The sequence below is a fragment of the Schistocerca piceifrons genome, chromosome 1 (assembly GCF_021461385.2).
Source record: "Schistocerca piceifrons isolate TAMUIC-IGC-003096 chromosome 1, iqSchPice1.1, whole genome shotgun sequence".
In the NCBI taxonomy this organism is placed as follows: Eukaryota; Metazoa; Arthropoda; class Insecta; order Orthoptera; family Acrididae; genus Schistocerca; species Schistocerca piceifrons.
The window spans coordinates 324,605,138-324,627,842 of NC_060138.1; the positions used below are offsets into that span (position 1 = coordinate 324,605,138).

Below are 22,705 nucleotides of genomic sequence, written 5' to 3' on the forward strand. Positions count from 1 at the left end.
AAATTAGTGAAATAAAATTTTATTATAGTTGGTCTGTAGAATAATACCTTAAAACGAGTGGTTGCAAAATAATACGTTAAAATAAACTGATGCATAGTTCGAAGTAGGGGCTGTACATTTTCACTGGTGCTACGGGATCCGCGCGGCCTTAAACCTGCCCTGTGTCGAATCACTCATTGTTGATCATATGGTATTGGGCCTTCATAATATGATTTAAGTGGAGTCGATAACTTGTTGTGAAGGAAATTTCTCACATTTCGGAGTATATTGTTGAACGAAAAAGCCAATTCCGATCAACCATTGCCAGAACGAAACGCCCAGACACATTGTGAAAACGAAACTAACTGTTGTACTAGTCCTACAAAGTGTGTACGATACTTCAAGTTGGACGTTCTATAGAAATCCAGTCTCAATATTTTGTGATTAGTGACATTCACAACGCAGAACCGTAAACGTTGAAAAATCGTCCGCTCCGTAGTCCGAGACCTAGTACTCTAGTAGCTTCTCTTCCATCCCGTAAGCCGCAGCTGCTTCCAATCTCTTCCTGTGCTGCCATCTAGGGAGGACCGCTGCAGGTCGTTGCGCGCGCTACCTCGCCTGGAACGCGCGAGCTGCGATAGCTGCTGACACCTGCCCGGAAACTTGCCAACTGTGAGGACACCGACGCAAAGACAAAAGGACCGCTTTCCTCTGGTACACCAGAGGGGGGGAATCTCGAAAAACGGCAGGTAGCGCTACCAGGTGAACGTTAGCGAAAACGTTCCAAGGACAAGCCTGACGTCCAGTACAATTCAAACCAGTGCTAGGGATGGCTGTTCTTTAAATAGACGGGCGTGGAACAGCCGTCAATAGCTACCTTGCGATGAGGTTGGTGCAAGTGCTTTCGTACCTACGTGTCACGCATATGTTTACGTATACATTCTTGTAAATGACAGTAGTAGACTGATGACACGTTGAGGAGTGAGTCGACATCTGTCTATCGCGCGTGGGTTGTCGCCGCTGCTGACAGCGTCTGTGTGCGGTAGTCACATGCATACAGACGAACGCGCGTGTTTTGTGTGAGGGCGTTGCCCTGGATACGAAGACAACGGTGGCGTCGAAAATGGCGGCGACCGCACTGAAGACGCCGTTGTTGTTGACATTGTTGTCAGCGTTGTCAGTGCAGTTCGCTTTGTGTCAACAAGTGCCAGGTGGTGGCTACTACAACAGGGACGGAGTGTTCGTACCACCGACCCCCGGGGACCCCAACTACAGGACTTACGTGCTCAATGGTCGTCGTTATGGCCTCAGCCAGCCGCCTCCTGAGTCCGCGTACGGCTACGACAGGAACAGGCCAGGCTTCGACGACAGATACCGGTACCAGCAGGTAAGCAGCAAGCACACCTTTCTTCTACTGCTTCTTTTCCTGAAGAAGGCAGAACCACTATCTCTTCTGAGGGAAGTCGACGCAGGAAAGACAAGGATAACAGTAAACAAACGTATGTTGTCTACTAATTTTTTGTTGATCTTGAACTGCTTGAAATGTAAGCATATCACCCTCCTCAATTAAAAAAATAAATAAATAAAAAAAAACCACAAGGTTACAGCCGCAGTTCTTCAGTCTCCTTCTTCGGCGTTCTCTTAATCTCGTCTTAAATGGCATGTCCTCTATTTTGCCGATGTATATTGCTTAACCGTAGATTTCCCTTGCTCTCCCTATTCACATGTCGCTGTGTTATTGACTTTTATGATCCCCTTTTATTTTATAAAACGCCCACTTTGCTGCACTCGTCTGGCTATAATCATTTTCCACAGACCTTCCCTCATCTCATCTTTAAAGAATCTCCTCGTTTCCTAAACAGTCAGTACTTTTGATCTTCATCACGCGTCGTTACACATCTGAAACAAATTTGTGGGCCGATGTCCATTATCCAATAATGTTGACAGTGTTTCTGCTACGCACTGTTGTCTCTGTCAACTCCCTTATGGTATGTTTCAATAAAATGGTTTAGGACAGAGTAACGACGCTTGACCCTTTGTGAAGTAAGAGTGAGTGTACATAGAACCGGATCAAACTACTTTTTCCACCGACGGCAAGGCTAGAGAGCCAGCGAGGACAGGAGTACTCGGTCTGCGGCAGAAGGTACAGGATCGAGACCATCTCACGGCTTCTGGACTGTGACGGCTTGGAATACAAATAACTTTCAGCGACTATAAACGTTAGAAATGTCAAAAGATCACGAAGGTGCTCTAGAGAGTTGACGTAATGAACGTGGTTGATGCTTTGTAAACATCACACAGAAAGTAAAACATACAACCTTAAATGGTTCGATGCAAGATAGTAGACGAAAACCATGTAGGGCCTTACGTAAATACTGTGTCCAAATTTGCTGAATATATTTTTGACACCCTGAGTGAAATAATTGTTTACTTAACATTGTCATTATCTCTGTCATGCACCTCACGGTGTTTTGCACGGTATGAATGTAGATCAAGGAGATCAGAATGTGGATTCTAACCTTATATATATATATATATATATATATATATATATATATATATATATATATATATATATATATATATATAGTATTCAGAGTTGCGTCTAAAAGGCGGAAAGTAAATATAAGGCAACATAATTTGCAGAAAAACTACCACTCGAAGCAGTATCTCCGTACTATCTTTCATCAGAGTAAAACAACTTCCAGCTCCCCAGCGCGATGCTTGAAAAATTGTAATGTAAATTTTCTGCAAGCTTAATCTGAAGATGACGGTACAATTAACTCCTCAAAATTAGTAATGCAAATAAATGAATACCCTAGTTCATTAAATGATTGGTTGCAATTGTTATGCCGGCCGCGTTGGCCGTGCGGTTCTAGGCGCTCCAGTCCGGAGCCGCGCTGCTGCTACGGTCGCAGGTTCGAATCCTGCCTAGGGCATGGGTGTGTGTGATGTCCTTAGGTTAGTTAGGTTTAAGTAGTTCTAAGTTCTAGGGGACTGATGACCACAGCAGTTGAGTCCCATAGTGCTCAGAGCCATTTGAACCATTTTTTGCAATTGTTATACGATGGTGTTTAATAACACTGACAGCCGTCAACCTTAAAATGAGATACAATGGACAAGGTTACCTACTCGTTTGAGAGGTACGCTGAAACTGTCAGTTCACCAGGTGGTTCAGTACAGTGTTCAATCTGCTACATGTACGATATGAGATAATTATAGCTTCTTTGATAACTGGTTGTTGCTGCTTCATTCTTCTCTTTCATTCACATTCATACAAGCAAACAATCAATCGCAAATCTGTTTGCGCCGATGATATACCGGAAATGTTTTTCTGTTCGGCTCAACGCAGCTATGCCATGCACGGGGACTATATAAACACTGATATAAGTCATGGGATAGCGAGATGTATATATACATATGGTGGTAGTACGGCGTATACGAGGTATAAAAGGGCAGTGCATTGGCGGAGTTGTCATTTGTATCCAAGTGAGTCATGAGAAAAGGTTTCCGACTTGATTTATGTTCACACAATGGAACGCAGAATGGTAGTTGGAGCTAGAGACATGGGACATTCGATTTCGCAAATCGATAGTAATGTAATTATCGGAAATCCACAGTTTCAAGAGTGGGCCGAGAATACCAGTTTTCGGGCATTACCTCTTACCACGAACAACGCAGTGGCTGGCGGCACTCATTTAACGACCGAGAGCAGCGGCGTTTGCATAAAATTGCCAGTGCTTAGAGACAAGAAACACTGCGTGAGGTAGCCGCAGATATCAATATAGGACGTATGAGAACGTATCCATTAGAACAGTGTGGCGAAATACAGCGTTAATGGGCTGTGGCAACAGACAACCAACACGAGTGCCTTCGCTAACAACAAGACATCGCGTACAGCGCATCTACTGGGCTCGTGGTCATATCGGTTGGACCCTAGGCGACTGGAAAACTGTGGGCTGTTCAGATGAATCCCGATTTCTTTGATGACAGTCGATGGTGGAGTTCGAGTGTGACGCAGACCCTACGAAGCCGTCGACCCAAGTTGTCAACAAGGCACTGTACAAGCAAGTGGTGGTTACATAACGATATGTCCTGTGTTTACATGGAACGGATTGGGTCCTCTGGTCCAACTGAACTGATCATCCACTGGAAATTGTTATATACGGCTAAGTGGGGACCATTTTCAGCCATACGTGAACTTCCATGTTTCCAAAAAGCGATGGAATTTTTATGGAGGACATTGCGCCATGTCACTGGGCCAGAATTATTCTCAATCGTTTTGAAGAGCGCCCTGGACAATTCGAGCGAATGATTTGGTCACCCAGATCGCCCGACGTGAATCCCAGCGAGCATTTATGGGACGTAAGCTAGAGGTCAGTTCGTGCAAATCTTGCACCGGCAACACTTTAGCAATTATGGACGCGAGCATGGCTCAATATTTGCTCAGGGGACTTCCAATGATTTCGCTGATAACGTCGGCAGTAAGCTTCTTTCTTCCAACGACTTGTTGAGTACATACCTCTTCGAGTTGCTTTACTAAACCAGGAGAAAGGAGATCCGACCCAATATTAAGAGGTATCGCATGACTTTTGTTGCCTCAGTGTATTCAGTCTGCGACTAGTTGTAACGACAAGCGTATTTACACCAAAGGTAGGTACTCCTGTGAAGAACGAGGATCAGAAGCTCCTCATCGACAAGATGATGTAATAATAGGTAATCTGTGTAGGACGCAGGAGAGGGAGAGAGAGAGAGAGAGAGAGAGAGAAGGAAAAACAATAACAACTTGTATAAGTGGTGACAGTATTACTTTCATCGAAAAGTTGATGTAAAATGGTAAAGCAGTATTGCTATGATGGTTGAATAGGTTTACGGTGGTGCTTTCCGAATCATCACCGCCATAAAAAGAGTGTAGGTAAGGGGCAGAGGCAGATATGAGCTTCACTGATATGGCAGGGCGATACAAGTCTTGAACGTAAAGATGAATTTCAAATTAACTGTTTACATATGGCGACATAACTTCCTGTTTGCAAGACACTGGTAGTAATCGCTTTCATACGATTGCACCGTGAGCATTACCAGGTGAAAGTGGCTACTTTGGTAGATAGCATGTGAAATGTTGAGCTACATGAGACTATTCTGCCTATGAGATCTTTCAGTGCTGTTATTGAACTGGTTAGTAGCACTCTTTCTGTTCTAGAAAAATGTGCGAAATGTTGTTGCTGTGGTGTAAATGAAGAGAAACAAGCTACGTTTCACTTTTTTCGTGGGAGGAGCACGAAGTAGATTTATCGGAAGTGTTGTATTGCGTTTATTGACAAAATGCGTCATGCGATAAGCAGACCGATTATCTTCGTTGTCGATAACACCACACCACTCTTGACACTCCGTTCTCTTGATGATACGAGCTCCACCTGTAAAATCACATTCCCTGGTGCTCTTTACCGATAATATATAGTGGATTCATCTCACACTTCGGAAGTAATATACATATCGCCTGTAGGGATGACTTTTCCGTGTACCAGAATCTCAGTTTCTTAGGTCACGTATCTGAAACAGAAGCATTCAGTGTACATACAGTGCATAAAAGAGGAAAGAAACACGAAAAAACGTAGTGTGACAACTCACGTGAGAGGTGACAATATTACTTTTGTCATTTACATAGAAAAGTGCCCTCTGAAATTGTCAGTGTCTTTATGTTGGCTGAGTAGGTTTATGATGGATGGAGAATCATCCTCGTCATAAAAAAAACTGTGCAATTAAAAGGCAGTCTCAGGTATTCTAGGCATGAGCGCGACTGATATGGCGGGACGATACAGGTATTGAACGTGAGATGTATTTCAAATGAAATATACTGTCACAAACACCAAACAAAGAGAAGGGAATTCACACTTGTAATTCGTAATTCCAAAACGCATAGGCTAGTAGTTTTAGTTAAACTAATCACTCATGTACAAGGGAAGTCCTTCTTTTTGCTTCTGCTGGTCTGAGAGGATTCGTTTTGCCGTTGTATCTGTTTTTCGGCTCATGTTTTCCTTTGTCTATAGTACTTTGACTTCTCCTATGGTAGTTTCCTTCCGTTAAGCTAAGGAGTAGTAAGTAATCAGGCAGTACACTTCCCTTCTAGAAGGGAATAGTTAAAAGCCATGTCTTACTATTCGTATTTACATTTCCTGCAGGCTTTCTGAACCATACCAGGCCAATATTAGGATGCCTCCTCGAAATAGGCCATGTCACCTATCCTTTCTAACTGAACTACTACTCTGATGTAATCACCTTGACGTCGATACGACGTTTAACTCCCGTTCTTACTCCCTGCCTTCAGACAGGAAGCCTTACTTGAACATATTTGTTTTTTGTAATGATATCTTTATTTTGCAAACGATCTGCAATTTTTCATCCTGAGAAAAAAAAATTATTTCTCTTGCTGTACCCGTGCTTGACGTTTACCTATCTGACAATGGCTCTTACTTTTCTTCTTCCACTGCACTTTGAGTATTAGGCTTTTGCCTGCCATATTTTCTTTGGCCTTCCCAGACTTCTTCAGTCTACCGAATTGTAATTTCTGACTTTGTAAGGTAGTCTGTCAGCGTTCATTCTGTCGAGATGTCCCATCCATTTTATTCTGTTGCTTTTAGTTTTCTTTCTAACGTTAAATATGTTTCGTAACTTTTCGTTAACTCTGAATATGTGTTTGTGAAAGAAACTGAGTCAGCTCACGCTCGCACTACCTTTTCATAGCATGAGATAGTTTCTTAATGTCACTTTAATGTTTAGTAATTTTCGTTGCCTTCTGCCTGTAGGTGGTATAATGGTGGGAAATGGCGTGGAGTGGGAGGGGTCGGAGAAAGGCTTGAATATAAGTGAGGGGGGAACAAAGAGAACCGTCCATGTTGCTTCTATAAAACCTGTTTCTGTTATTCATAAACAACATTGACAGTTATCAAGATTAATAGGAAACTCCTGCCTTTGATCATGATGATGATAATGATGTTGGTTTATGGGGCGCTCAACATAGTGGTCATCAGCGCCCATACAAGTCCTCAATCCTTCCATTTCCAGTCTGGCCACGTCTCGAATGTCGCCGGGTGGAGAAAATCCCCGACTCGGTCGAAAATCGAACCCCGTGATCCAGAGGCAGCAACGCTAGCCACTATAAACCGCGAGCTGCGGACTTTGATCATGATTATGGTCCAGAACAAAAAACAACTATAATAACGTATTTTTTATGTTTGTGCATGCGAACTGTACTTATGTCAGAAGTAATTAGTTACATAAAAGCCGGCCGGTGTGGCCGTGCGGTTCTAAGCGCGTCAGTTTGGAACCGCGTGACCGCTACGGTCGCAGGTTCGAATCCTGCCTCGGGCATAGATGTGTGTGATGTCCTTAGGTTAGTTAGGTTTATGTAGTTCTAAGTTCTAGGGGACTGATGACCTCAGTAGTTAAGTCCCATAGTGCTCAGAGCCATTTTTGAAGTTACATAAAAGAATTGCGGGATAAACAAATTTTTATTTGAGAACTTTTAACATTGCAGCGCGTCAGCAGTCGTGAATAATTTAACGATTATAAAGAATCCGCCTCGATTGCCAATAGAAACTGGATGTTTCGGCGCGGATAACCACGCCTTCTTAGGAATACATTAAAACTACAAACTGCCTAAACAGACATTAATGTTGGACCATGCCTCTTTAGGCAGTTTGTTGTGTAGAGTATTCCGAAGAAGGCGTGGTTGTGCGCGCCGAAACCTAGGTCAACATCCGATTTCTATTTGCAATCGAGGCGAATTCTTTATAATCATCAAATTTTTATTGCTTATAGAATGCAATTTATAACTTTAATTCAACAACAATCATGCTAATAGCGCGTGACATCGTCTCTAGCCTCGATAATGGCTTCAATTCGGCGAGGAAGAAAGTCCACATGCTCCTTAAGGTTTGTCGTATGCCAGATCCAGCTAACTCTATCCACTGGTGATTTGATCCCGCGGGATGCCCCCTCCACTGTTCCAAATAGCAACAGACATTTCCCTTGGGATTAACTACGGGTAATAGAGAATTAACCAACTTGCGACAGAATGCCTGAGTGTTCCTCAAACCAAGGACATACGTATGCAGTCCTGTGGACATGGCTATTATCTTCGAAAGACAGGAATGTTCACAGTATGCTCATAATTCCGATGGAGGGAAAAAAAAATGCAACAACTGATCACCGTGTATATTGAAACAAACATCGTGGTTCACGTTCTCGGTAACGTGTGTGGGTGGGCGCAAGTCATGGTACGAAAAACACCAACAAAACATGAGAGAGGCACCTACAAATGCTAGACAAACATATGGAAACACCGGGAGAAATGTGTGCTTGAATATGAATGTAGATGCTAGCCAAGCAAGCTGGTGGCGCTGTTGTCCTCCACCACGAACGGCACCTGTGCAATGTCTTCAATTCGTTATAAATGCCAGTTGTGTTCAGAATAATGTCCTGTGTAGTTGCGACTGTATTACGTAGGGGCTCAGTGAATTCGAACGGCACCACGACAACACGAATGGAGCTCCGAAAGCATGGTATTGTAAGGCGAGTAGAATCCCAAAACCATTCATCAGTGATGAAAATGCATGTAAGAGAACAACTTGGTGCCGAGGCCATAAAATGTGGACAATGGAGCAACTGGAGACAGCCATTTCGTCGAATAAGTCTTGTTTCACATTGTTCCAACAGGTGGCCAAGTTGACATCACAAGAGCGAAACATGGTGAGAGCTCGATGATGACTTGAGTAGGTCATATCGTAGTTTTCCACGAGCTTCTTGGTTACTCAGCAAGGTCACATTATTGCCCAGGTTTATGTGACCATTTGGGCTGTTCATGTCCATCCTATGGTACAATGTTCGTTCCCTAATGATTACGCTCAAGACGACAGGTCCCTTGTTCACTAAGCACGCATCATCCAGGACTGGTTTTGTGAGCACGGGGATGAACTGTTGCATCTCCCCTGGCCTGCACAGTCACATCACCACAATATTGTTGAGCCTTTCTGGCCCACTTTGGAGAGAAGGCTGAGTGATCGCTACCCATCTCCATCATCATCATCTGAGTTTGCCACTATTTTGCAGGAATAATGGTATCACATTCCCTTGGAAACCATACAGGACCTGTATTTATCCATTTCGAGACGACTGGAACCCGTTTTGAATGTCAACGGGATTCCTACACCGTATTAGGAATGGTAATAGATTATGTTTGCAACGTTTGCATATTTTTATTCAATTCCTGTACGGGCTAAGCTACACCCTCCACTCTCTACATGTTAAAAGCCCAGTTGGGATCGTGGATTTACTTAACGCTTTGCATTATTTGAAAAGAGACAACATCGCGACTGTCAAGTTAACGTGTTATTTCGCCGTTTGAAGGCGTATTGCCTCATGTGTTGCTGCTGCGAGGAACGGACTTTCGCGAGTTACTCTCGGGGAAACTATTTCACTGACCGTAGATATTTCTATCGAGTTTGAAACCGATTGTTATTGATAAGGCTTGACATACGCTTCGGGTCTCTTTTACGACCCACTGTTCTTATTCCGTGTATCCTGGCTCAAATGCTACACCTCCATTCCTTGAACACACATAGGACACTCCGCTTCCATACACCAACAAATGGGGAAATTTCATTCACGGTGTGGTCATGGGCACGTCCAAACACGGTAGCTTCTTTCGGCCATTCTGTCACTTTCCACATCGATCCATCTTACTGCGTTGATTTCATACAACCGAACAGTACATCTGATGTCACAAGTCGAGAATCATGTGACCGCTTGGTACCATTTTCACGCCATATACCGCTATCCACAGTGATCAGTGTGTGTGAAATTGGTCAAAAAATGTAGAAAGTTTTTTCTCCACCCACTAGTTCTGTAGTATGTTAGAAATACTGTCTCGAGTTTTCAGAGTTTAATTCGTGCTATAAATGATGTAAAAGCCATCTTGTTTCAACCAATGCGCAGTGCCACGCCCCTTTTCCTATACGCCTTGTTTGAGATATTTTATTATTCCCTGCCATTAGAGAGATATCTGTAGATTAACGAAGGCTCTGTGCACACTTAGGATGCGACTAATTACGATTTATTAAAGAAATGTACACATGATGGATCAGGAAACCCGAACGAAAGCTTTAATAACGTCATCTAAAAGAAAAGCCCGAAGTCAAAATTTTGGTCATCTACTATCGTTAAAATTTCCTCGTATGATGCTCCTCTGGTGTTCAACAATGGTAACACTGGAAGAATCAGAACGCTTATGAGATGATTTGATGCAGGTTGCTTCATTGAAAACCTATTCAAGAATACCACTGCCGAACCACACGCCAGAAGGATCAGACTAGAAGAAAGGGATTACATGACGACCAAAAAGACCAAATGTATGACTATGGCCTACTTTGAGGTACTTGCTTCTGGCATAGATCCTAATAAAATTTTGTTCTGCGTTTCCCGTCACTTCATTTTTCACTGCACAAGGAATATTTTCTGCTGAACCATTGCAGACAAAAAGGGTGAAATTTGCTACAGAATTTGTACATACTACAACGCAACTTCCCTCAGTACAAAATTTTTCAAAGGGCTACTTTATTTAAATTTTTTTAAATGAAAATTGCTATGTTTCATAGAAATAAATTTTTAAAAATATTGCGAGACTTCTAAGACTGGTATTCAAAAGCTGGTACACAATTGTTTATCTAATTAATAAGAATAATATACCACATTTAGAAAGTGATAAGTAAACTAACCACCAAAAGTTCCTCATGTAGTAGTATATGGCCCAGAAGTGTTCAGCGACATCCTGATCACAGTATTTAACAAAAAAAATTGAAAAATCCAGATTATAGACAATCAATTTGGACAAAATTTGGTTCAATTATCTTCCGAACAGTAAAAGTTACATTCGTTTTTATATATCCACGTATTTTCTCATGCAACCTCCCTTAAGGGGTTGAGCTTATTTCTCTGAGTTGTCGATGATATTTCTGTTGGCATCAGTCAACGTGTTACCGGAAAAAAGCTACCAATCTCGTACTCCATATACGAGGGGTCTGCCCGGCTTGTGTACTACAGGCATTACTATTCGCCGCACGAAGAGAGTTGCAAAATGACGTATCGTAAAAGGAAACGAGCTACCGTGCGTGTTTCGTACTCAGAGTGAATGATTCGAATGAGACTTTCGTAAGCACTGGTGAATCATTTGGCCGGCGTAACGGCGCCTTCCACGAAGTCGCTTCCAAGACAGGAAACGGGTACAGAAACACGGCGAGAAACGCGTGTCAGCAAATGCTGCAGCACGTTCCTGAGTATCTCTCTCTGCCGTAACAAAACTCAGATAAAAGGCTTAAGCTGGCCTTTATCGCTGTGAAGTCCCCAATTAGCCATCCCTTGTCACACTTAGCTTCTGCAAGTCTACAGAATGGAACACTTGAACATTTCCACATCTTAATGTGAATCAGACATCGGTTGCAATGATACTGCGAGTGGATTTGATAAACAGATCCGTAACTAAAAGCAATTACTAACAAAATCTTCCTGACAGGTTGCAGCTGACTGCAGATAGACGCAGGCGAGCGCCAGTCCAGGATAAGCTCGTCCATTAAGGATACTGTAGTACATGTGGCTTTGTGTTAATCAAAAACAAGTACAGATGACTGTGGCCAGCCACTTACGAATTATTTGTTTATGTGCATAAACTGTCTTTCGAATAATTTGTCAGCTCCATCTTCAGATGTGGCATGCAGAAGTTATACAGGGTGGTCCATTGACCACGAAATAAGCGCCAAACGAAAAAACTACAAAGAACGAAACTTGTCTAGCTTGAAGGGGGAAACCAGATGGCGCTATGGTTGGCCCGCTAGATCTACATGTACATGATTACTCTGCAATTCACATTTAAGTGCTTGGCAGAGGGTTTATCGAACCACAATCATACTATCTCTCTACCATTCCACTCCCGAACAGCGCGCGGGAAAAACGAACACCTAAACCTTTCTGTTCGAGCTCTGATTTCTCTTATTTTATTTTGATGATCATTCCTGCCTATGTAGGTTGGGCTCAACAAAATATTTTCGCATTCGGAAGAGAAAGTTCATAAATAGATCTCGCCGCGACGAAAAACGTCTTTGCTTTAATGACTTCCATCCCAACTCGCGTATCATATCTGCCACACTCTCTCCCCTATTACGTGATAATACAAAACTAGCTGCCCTTTTTTGCACCCTTTCGATGTCCTCCGTCAATCCCACCTGGTAAGGATCCCACACCGCGCAGCAATATTCTAACAGAGGACGAACGAGTGTAGTGTAAGCTCTCCCTTTAGTGGACTTGTTGCATCTTCTAAGTGTCCTGCCAATGAAACGCAACCTTTGGCTCGCCTTCCCCACAATATTATCTATGTGGTCTTTCCAACTGAAGTTGTTCGTAATTTTAACACCCAGGTACTTAGTTGAGTTGACAGCCTTGAGAATTGTACTATTTATCGAGTAATAGAATTCCAACGGATTTCTTTTGGAACTCATGTGGATCACCTCACACTTTTCGTTATTTGGCGACAACTGCCACCTGCCACACCATACAGCAATCTTTTCTAAATCGCTTTGCAACTGATACTGGTCTTTGGATGACCTTACTAGACGGTAAATTGCATCGTCATCTGCGAACAACCTAAGAGAAGTGCTCAGATTGTCACCCAGGTCATTTATATAGATCAGGAACAGCAGAGGTCCCAGGACGCTTCCCTGGGGAACATCCGATATCACTTCAATTTTACTCGATGATTTTCCGTCTATTACTACGACCTGCGACCTTCCTGACAGGAAATCACGAATCCAGTCGCACAACTGAGACGATACCCCGTAGGCCCGCAGCTTGATTAGAAGTCGCTTGTGAGGAACGGTGTCAAAAGCCTTCCGGAAATCCAGAAACACGGAATCAACTTGAGATCCCCTGTCGATAGCGGCCATTACTTCGCGCGAATAAACAGCCAGCTGCGTTGCACAAGAACGATGTCATAGGTCAAACGGATATCAACTGCGTTTTTTTAAAAATAGGAACCCCCTTTTTTATTACATATTCGTGTAATATGTAAAGAAATATGAATGTTTTAGTTGGACCACTTTTTTCGCTGTTCAGACCAATCTTATGGTGGAATTGCTTTGCCTTAGTACAGTTGCCAGATCATGAGATTTACATCTCTTAAATATGTTGCAAATATAACAATTTATCCAAAACACCAACAGATTGTGACTGTTCACGGTTACTGTAGGACGTGTTTATAAGTCTATCAAACAGTCACAATCGAAAGCTTCCCGAATGGCTATAAATTGCGGTGGCCAACACTTGCCGTACAATGTTATCTTTACACTAAATCTTGCAGTAATGGGGCAAAGAAATACAGTAGAAGAAGAATGGGTAGCTTTGAGGGATGAAGTAGTGAAGGCAGCAGAGGATCAAGTAGGTAAAAAGACGAGGGCTAGTAGAAATCCTTGGGTAACAGAAGAAATATTGAATTTAATTGATGAAAGGAGAAAATATAAAAATGCAGTAAATGGAGCAGGCAAAAAGGAATACAAACGTCTCAAAAATGAGATCGACAGGAAGTGCAAAATGGCTAAGCAGGAATGGCTAGAGGACAAATGTAAGGATGTAGAGGCTTATCTCACTAGGGGTAAGATAGATACTGCCTACAGGAAAATTAAAGAGACCTTTGGAGAGAAGAGAACCGCTTGTATGAACATCAAGAGCTCAGATGGAAACCCAGTTCTAAGCAAAGAAAGGAAAGCAGAAAGGTGGACGGAGTATATAGAGGGTCTATACAGGGGCGATGTACTTGAGGACAATATTATGGAAATGGAAGAGGATGTAGATGAAGATGAAATGGGAGATACGATACTGCGTGAAGAGTTTGACAGAGCACTGAAAGACCTGAGTCGAAACAAGGACCCCGGAGTAGACAGCATTCCATTGGAACTACTGATGGCCTTGGGAGACCCAGTCCTGACAAAACTCTACCATGTGGTGAGCAAGATGTATGAAACAGGCGAAATACCCTCAGACTTCAAGAAGAATATAACAATTCCAATTCCAAAGAAAGCAGGTGTTGACAGATGTGAAAATTACCGAACAGTCAGTTTAATAAGCCACAGCTGCAAAATACTAACACGAATTCTTTACAGACGAATGGAAAAACTAGTAGAAGCCGACCTCGGGGAAGATCAGTTTGGATTCCGTAGAAATACTGGAACACGTGAGGCAATACTGACCTTACGACTTATCTTAGAAGAAAGATTAAGGAAAGGCAAACCTACGTTTCTAGCATTTGTAGGCTTACAGAAAGCTTTTGACAATGTTGACTGGAATACTCTCTTTCAAATTCTGAAGGTGGCAGGGGTAAAATACAGGGTGCAAAAGGCTATTTACAATTTGTACAGAAACCAGATGGCAGTTATAAGAGTCGGGGGACATGAAAGGGAAGCAGTTGTTGGGAAGGGAGTAAGACAGGGTTGTAGCCTCTCCCCGATGTTATTCAATCTGTATATTGAGCAAGCAGTAAAGGAAACAAAAGAAAAATTCGGAGTAGGTATTAAAATCCATGGAGAAGAAATAAAAACTTTGAGGTTCGCCGATGACATTATAATTCTGTCAGAGAAAGCAAAGGACTTGGAAGAGCAGTTGAACGGAATGGATAGCGTCTTGAAAGGAGGATATAAGATGAACATCAACAAAAGCAAAACGAGGATAATGGAATGTAGTCGAATTAAGTCGGGTGATGCTGAGGGAATTAGATTAGGAAATGAGACACTTAAAGTAGTAAAGGAGTTTTGCTATTTGGGGAGCAAAATAACTGATGATGGTCGAAGTAGAGAGGATATAAAATGTAGACTGGCAATGGCAAGGAAATCGTTTCTGAAGAAGAGAAATTTGTTAACATCGAGTATAGATTTAAGTGTCAGAAAGTCATTTCTGAAAGTATTTGTATGGAGTGTAGCCATGTATGGAAGTGAAACATCGACGATATATAGTTTGGACAAGAAGAGAATAGAAGCTTTCGAAATGTGGTGCTACAGAAGAATGCTGAAGATTAGATGGGTAGATCACATAACTAATGAGGAAGTATTGAAAAGGATTGGGGAGAAGAGAAGTTTGTGGCACAACTTGACCAGAAGAAAGGATCGGTTGGTAGGACATGTTCTGAGGCATCAAGGGATCACCAATTTAGTATTGGAGGGCAGCGTGGAGGGTAAAAATCGTAGAGGGAGACCAAGAGATGAATACACTAAGCAGATTCAGAAGGATGTAGGTTGCAGTAGGTACTGGGAGATGAAAAAGCTTGCACAGGATAGAGTAGCATGGAGAGCTGCATCAAACCAGTCTCAGGACTGAAGACCACAACAACAACAAATCTTGCAGCCGCAGCATATGTGTCGGCAACTGAGAGAAATTTGCTATCAATAGCCTTTAATGGCATTGCAGAATAAAAGGTGTTAAAACATTTGAAAAGAGTCTCATACATGCTTAAACACCACATTGTAAAAACATGCGTCAAGTGACAGTAACCAGAACCTCTGGGCTAAGCCTGGCGTAGTCATTTCCGCGCTTACTGCTGAAGTTGGCCCAGACTATCTCCGTTGGCGCAGAAGTCGATCAGGGCGTAATCATCGTATGTTTACAACGTTGTTACTCCCCTTTCCAACCGTAGAGACGGTCGGTAAATAAATTTGGACACAATTTAGCAAAATGTTATTTTTGGTTTATTTCTTTATAAAATGCCAGGGGCAGATGTGGACTCTGACCACATTTTATTGGTTATGAACCGTAGATTAAAACTGGAGAAACTGCAAAAGGTAGGAATTTAAGGAGATGGATCCTGAATAAACTGAAAGAACCAGAGGCTGTTGAGAACTTCAGAGAGAGCACTAGGAAACGATTGAAACAAGGGAAAGAAATACAGTAGAAGACGAATGGGTAACTTTGAGAGATGAAATAGTGAAGGAGCAGAATTAAATTTAATTGATGAAAGGAGAAAATATAAAAATGCAGTAAATGAAGCAGGCGAAAATGAATACAAACGTCTCAAAAATGAGCGAGTGCAAAATGGCTAAGCAGGGATGGCTAGAGGACAAATGTAAGGATGTAGAGACATACATCGCTAGACTAAGATAGATAATGCCTGCAGCACAATTAAAGAGACTTTTGGAGAAAAATTGAATATCAAGAGCTCAGATGGAAAACCAGTCCTAAGCAAAGAAGGGAAAGCAGGAAGGGTGTATAGAAGGGCGATGTACTTCTGAGCATATTATGCAAATGGAAGGGGACGTAGATAAAGATGAAGTGGGAGATATGATACTGCGTGAATAATTTGACAGAGCGCTGAAAGACTTAAGTCAGAAAAAGGTCCCAGGAGTAAACAACATTTTATTACAACTACTGATAGCCTTGGGAGAACGAACCATCACAAAACTCTACCATCTGATGAGCATGGTGTATGAGACAGGCGAAATGCCCTCAGACTTCAACAAGAGTATGATAATTCCAATCCCAAAAAAGCAGGTGTCGACAGGTGTGAAAATTACCGAACTATCAGTTTAATAAGTCATGGCTGCAAAATACTAACACGGATTATTTACAGACGAATGGAAAAACTGGTAGAAGCCGACCTCGGGGAAGATCTGTTTGGCTTTCGTAGAGATATTGGAACACGTGAGGCAATACAGACACTACGACTTATCTTAGCAAATAGATTAAGGAAAGGCAAACCTACGTTTCTAGCATTTGTAGACTTATAGAAAGCTTTTAATGATGTTGACTGGAATACTCTCTTTCAAATTCTGAAGGTGGCAGGGGTAAAACGCAGGGGGCGAAAGGCTATTTACAATTTGTACAGAAACCAGATGGCAGTATAAGAGTTGAGGAGCATGAATGGGAAGCAGTGGTTGAGAAGGGAGTATGACAGGGTTGTAGCCTACCCCTGATGTTATTCATTCTGTATATTGAGCAAGCAGTAAAGGAAACAAAAGAAAAGTTTGCAAAATGGCTCTGAGCACCATGCGACTTAACTTCTGAGGTCATCAGTCGCCTAGAACTTAGAACTAATTAAACCTAACTAACCTAAGGACATCACACACATCCATGCCCGAGGCAGGATTCGAACCTGCGACCGAAGCGGTCGCTCGGCTCCAGACTGTAGCGCCTAGAATCGCACGGCCACTCCGGCCGGCAAAAGTTTGCAGTAGGAATTAAAATCCACGGAGAAGAAATAAAAACTTTGAGATTTGCCGATGCCATTGTAATTGTATCAGAGACAGCAAAGGACCTGGAAGAGCAATTGAAAAGAATGGACAGTGTCTTGAAAGGAGGATATAAGGTGCACATCAACAAAAACAAAACGAGGATAATGGAATGTAGTCGAATTAAGTCGGGTGATGCTGAGGGAATTAGATTAGGAAATGAGACACTTTGAGTAGTAGATGAGTTTTGCTATTTGGGGAGCAAACTAACTGATGATAGTCGAAGTAGTGAGGATATAAAATGTGGACTGGCAACGGCGAGGAAAGCGTTTCTGAAGAAGAGAAATTTGTTAATATCGAGTATAGACTTAAGTGTCTTTTCTGAAGATATTTGTATGGAGTGTAGCCATGTATGGAAGTGAAACGTGGACGATAAATAGTTTAGACAAGAAGAGAATAGAAGCTTTCGAAATGTGGTGCTACAGAAGAATGCTGAAGATTAGGTGGACAGATCATGTAACTAATGAGAAGGTAGTGAGCAGAATTGGGGAGAAGAGGAGTTTGTGGGACAACCTGACTAAAAGATGTGATCGTTTGGTAGGACACGTTCTGGGATCACCAATTTAGTATTGGAAGGAATCGTGGAGGTTAAAAATCGTAGAGGGAGACCGAGAGATGAATACATTAAGCAGTTTCGGAAGGATGTTGGTTGCTGTAGGTACTCGGGGATGAAGAAGCTTGCACAGGTTAGAGTAGCAGGAAGAGCTGCATCACACCGTCTCCGGACTGAAGACCACAACAATGTGATGATAATCTGTTGGTTTGTGATGAATTCTAAGAACCGCATTCACAGAAATTGCTATAACAGTGGGATTCACCTGTTCTTGATTTCTTACCAAAAAGATATTGAGATACATCTGTGCCGTCATAATTTATTTATTTTGTTAAATCTTAATTGATTTTATTTTGACAGTATAACAACTGATAATGACAAAAGGTAAGGAAATACGTTTTGGTTGTTAGTGGCCAACGAGTAACAGAATGAAGAAACTTTGGTGGTATCGGAAAGCAAGGCGGTGCCATTCCTGCCTTTAATCTATGCTATTTGCATTTCAGAACTGAGGAAGATTTCTTGTTCGTTGACTTTAGGGAATGATTCTCCGAATTGAACGCTGGTTACAACGCATTTTAGCTACTTACTTGTTTGCGCGATCTCGTATAGTGTTAGCCTTCCTTAAGAACCGAGCGATGTAGCGTAGTGGTAATACGTGTAACTCGTATTCGGCTGGAAACCGGTTGAAATCTCCGTCCGGTTGCCCAGATTTAGGTCCTCTACGATTTGCCCATAAGAGTCCAATTTAAACTAATTGGCAATGAACAGCAAGCGGGCAAAATTGCTGCCGCCAGCAGGCCATCAGTGGGAGAACGGCGTTTCCGGCTCCCACTGCGTTGCTACTCTCTGCGGAGAAGATCGTGTCTGCTCGTTCTCAAGCAGGAAAATTCCCTTCGTGCAGAAATTTCACCTACTTCAACATAAAAAATAGATCCGGTCCTAATTAGCACTAAGTACAGTTGTTTGATGTGCTTAGAGACACGAGCTGCCTGCAGACAGTAATTGTCTCGATAACGTCGTAATTTTGGATATTGAAGTCACATGCCAGCTCATTTAAATCACACTACAAATTGCTTAAGCGAATGTCGGGGCTGTTCCCTTGAAAGGACACCACATTCTGAGTTTATGCTCCGTCTCTAATGATCTAGTCGTAGATGGAGCGTTAAACCACAGTCGTCTTCACCCACTTCTGGATGTTCACATGATGTGATGGGCTTCGTTTTACAACTGACATTGTAATCTGGCACTACCGGCTTCTTTCTCTTTTTATGCGCATTTCTTGTGATTATCAAAATGTGAAGTCAGCTGCCTTCAGTACACATCTGGAAATATTGTCCAATTTCTTCATCATCCAGCTATGTTATTTCTTTGCAGATATCGTCAACCAAAAATTTGAAATGCTATTGACCAGACCTGATAAACAGTTTATTTTACCTAAGTGGTGACACTTTCCTTAGTTGACTGTTCTTTCATTTTACTTTCAACACAATTGCAGTTTTGGCTGTGTAGTCATTTCAAGTGATTCATTGTCTTACTGCGCTAATTAGTCACACTGCATTCCATGGCTACACGTCACAAACATTGAAAACATTACATGTCCTGTAACACTTCTTTGGGGTACACGCGATGGTAATTCCGTTCTGTTGATCAGAAAAGTTTCTGAATTTCAGTGGTTAAGTCGTTGAGCCAATCACATATTTGCGAACAGACTCCCTGTGACAGCACCTTGATTAGCGATGGAAGATGTGATACAGTGTTGAACTCCGCACATATACATTGGCAGGCGCGGAGAATGTTAATCAGTTCATTTACAGTTCCCGAGACGAGTTCCACATGCGAATGTTTAGGATTGAGTGGATGCCGCCTGAGCCGTATCTTTCTAATTATTTATTAACGTAGGAGATACTGACTGAACCGCTAAGCGGTGTTGGACTATGCATGGCGGGCCGACATCTGCTATTGCTAGGGTTATTCAGAAGTTAACTTTTGGTAGAATCGTCAACATTAAGACAACGTGGTTGCCTGGAAACACTTTTTGAACCAGACACAGCAAACTTTGAGCTACTTCTCAGTAAATTCGTATATTGAAATGAGACATTTGTCATAAAGTGGATTCGATTGTTAAAAGTTTGCCACCTGGTATCGAAACCCAATACGTGACGGCAGTCATCATCTCATCACTATCAGAATGTTGATACCACAGTAATATATTCATGCACCTGAAAGAATTGTAAGACTGGTAGTCCCCGCACTCTCCCAGACCTCCAGCGTATCCCCGTGCTGTCCCATGAAGAATACGGGATGAGCATTGACGTCTATCAGCACAACACCCGCACTGAGTGTTCCGCACGTCTCTTTATGAAAGATCTATGGTCGAAGTGCAGCATCTACTCCACAAGGTCGTCTCTGATGAGGACAGCTGCCAAGTGCGCATTTCGTCAAGGAGATTGGAGATTTTAACAATTTCATAAAATCATTGGCACCAAGAACGCAGTACCTACTTGTTCTTGATTTCCGGACCATTGCCGTATTTAAACAGAGCTGACTCTGAATGCCGTATGGCACTAAGTTCTGTGCGTTTCACGACTTACCACAGACCTAATCTCCAGGTTGGAATCAGAGCCGGCATATTCAGTCGGAATACCGTACGCGACCGCGAAGTGAGAACACCAGACAAAAAGTTAGTCACTCCGGGAGACATCACGTTAATACCAGGTAAGACCGACTCTAGTCTACGTAACGGCGTGAAAGAGAGCCCACAAGTTTCTTCAGGTGTGTCATACCCGGCTCAAGCCACTCGTTGATGATTAGACAGAGCTCCCATATTTTGAGGATTTTGATGGCTGCATTTCTTCATCTGTTCCAAATGGTCCTAGACATTTTTCAGTGGGATTAAGATCGTGTAGTGGGCCAGTCAAGATGTGACATATTGGCTGAGTGTTCGTCAAACATGGAACGTATGCGTGCAGCCATGTGAATACGGCTGTTGTCATCTTGGTAAGCGGCTGTGTCCACAGTACGCTCATGATGAAAGCATAAAAATAAAGGCAACACTTGCACAGCGAGAATGTTGAAATAAATATCTTGATTTACTTTCTCGGTAGCCTGAATTAGTGTGCCCAAGTATGGTACGAAAAATTCCCCCGAAAAGGGTCTGCAGCACCACTGGCGTGAACTGCGCGCGCCACACACTGCGGATTACACGCCTGTTTGCGGCGTCGGCGCACTCTACCCGTCCACTCGTCGGACCTCACCACGCGCCATCAGTCAGCAGCATCTGTATTGTTTGGCCGTCTGAAGACGCCTAGATTTATTGAAAAAATTCCAAGAAGGGCAGTTCGTTTCGTATTATTGCGAAATACGGGAGAGTGTGTCACGGATATGATAAACGAGCTGGGGTGGCGATCATTAAAACAACCGGATTTTTCGTTGCGGCGATATCTCTACAAGAAATTTCAGTCAACAATTTTATCTTCTGGATGTGAAAGTATTTTATCGTTGCTGACCTAGTTAGCAAGAAATGATCTTCATAATAAAATGAAGTCAGGGCTCGTACAGAAAGATTTAAATGTTATTTTTCTCCAAGCGATGTTAGACAGCGGAGCAGTAGAGAAATAGTCTTAAGGTGGTTCGAAGAACCCTCTGCCAGGCGCTTCTGTATAAACTGCAGAATCGTCATGTAGATGCAGTTGTATGTGCTGCTATGGGCAACGGCTTTGTGCAATTTGACATCCGACCGTGGTGGTCGAGCGGTTCTAGGCGCTTCAGTCTGGAACCGCGCGACCGCTGCGGTCGCAGGTTCGAATCCTGCCTCGGGCATGGATGTGTGTGATGTCCTTAGGTTAGTTAGGTTTAAGTAGTTCTAAGTTCTAGGGGACTGATGACCGGTGAACTTGTTGCGAATCTGCTAGGTCTACAACTTTGCTTCCGCTGTTTTTTCTCGAAGTTCGGGGCTTTCTTGTGAAAAACTTACAAAAAATTATGATTCACAGCATTGCCTATCAATGGCTACTACATGCTCCCATCTTTCAGATAGCATACGAATCCTGTGGTGGAGGAAATGGGCGTCTTTTGTGGGTATCCATGAATCGATTCAATTTTGCGCTTATTCATTTGATCGGAAGTGCTGGTCAGCCAGACTGTGTATGCCACTGATCGAAAAAGGTGGTAGTCAGAGAGAGCAACGTATGGAGAATACGGCGAGAGGGATACGACTTCTCGTTTCAACATTTCCATGTATATTGTGACGGGTTTTGCGACATGGGGTAGAGCACTGACCTGCTGCAAAATTACCTTTACGTGTCTATCGCTGTATTGTGGCCGTTTGCGTTTCTGTGCTGGACTCGAACGCATGAATTGCTTTCGATAATGATGTCCTGTGACTGTCTTCGTCTGTTTCAGTAGCTACGAAAACGTTCTATCTTCCACCACCATGCCGGTCTTCGACATCAAAATCACCGTTCTTGAGACGTTGGAAACATTCTCTTCACGTTCTTCCACTAATAGTTCCCTCAACATTGGTCTTACCCAGCATTTTAAGAGCCACAGCCGCAGATTTCTTCATGTTAAAGCAGAAAATTAAAACTTCCCGCAAATGTTGACGTACTTAATCGAGAATAACCTTATGATACAATCACAAATCCACTAATATTTTTATAGCATTATGTTTACAGATACCTAAGCTTATTGTATTACATCTACGACCATCCACCTGAACTCCAATTGCCGCAACTGCCGTCTATTGCAAAACGGGGGAAGCAAAGTTGTAGACCTAATAAATTGCTGCTTCATGTTTACAAGGACAATACAGCAAATTCTTATTGTGGAGTAACAAGACCCAAAGCAGGATGGAGCCAAAGGC

General features: G+C 42.6%; 1 protein-coding gene across 2 annotated transcripts in view; it reads left to right on the top strand.

Annotated features, from left to right (window-relative positions):
* Nucleotides 1-795: 795 nt before the first annotated feature.
* Nucleotides 796-22,705, top strand: part of LOC124786491 (cholinesterase) — a 185,625-nt gene continuing 163,715 nt past the window's right edge. For both annotated transcript variants that reach the window (XM_047254267.1, XM_047254268.1), the window contains exon 1: nt 796-1,366. In XM_047254267.1, the coding sequence (XP_047110223.1) occupies nt 1,103-1,366 (264 nt within the window). In that variant the 5' untranslated portion in view covers nt 796-1,102. The remainder of the gene's footprint in view (nt 1,367-22,705) is intronic.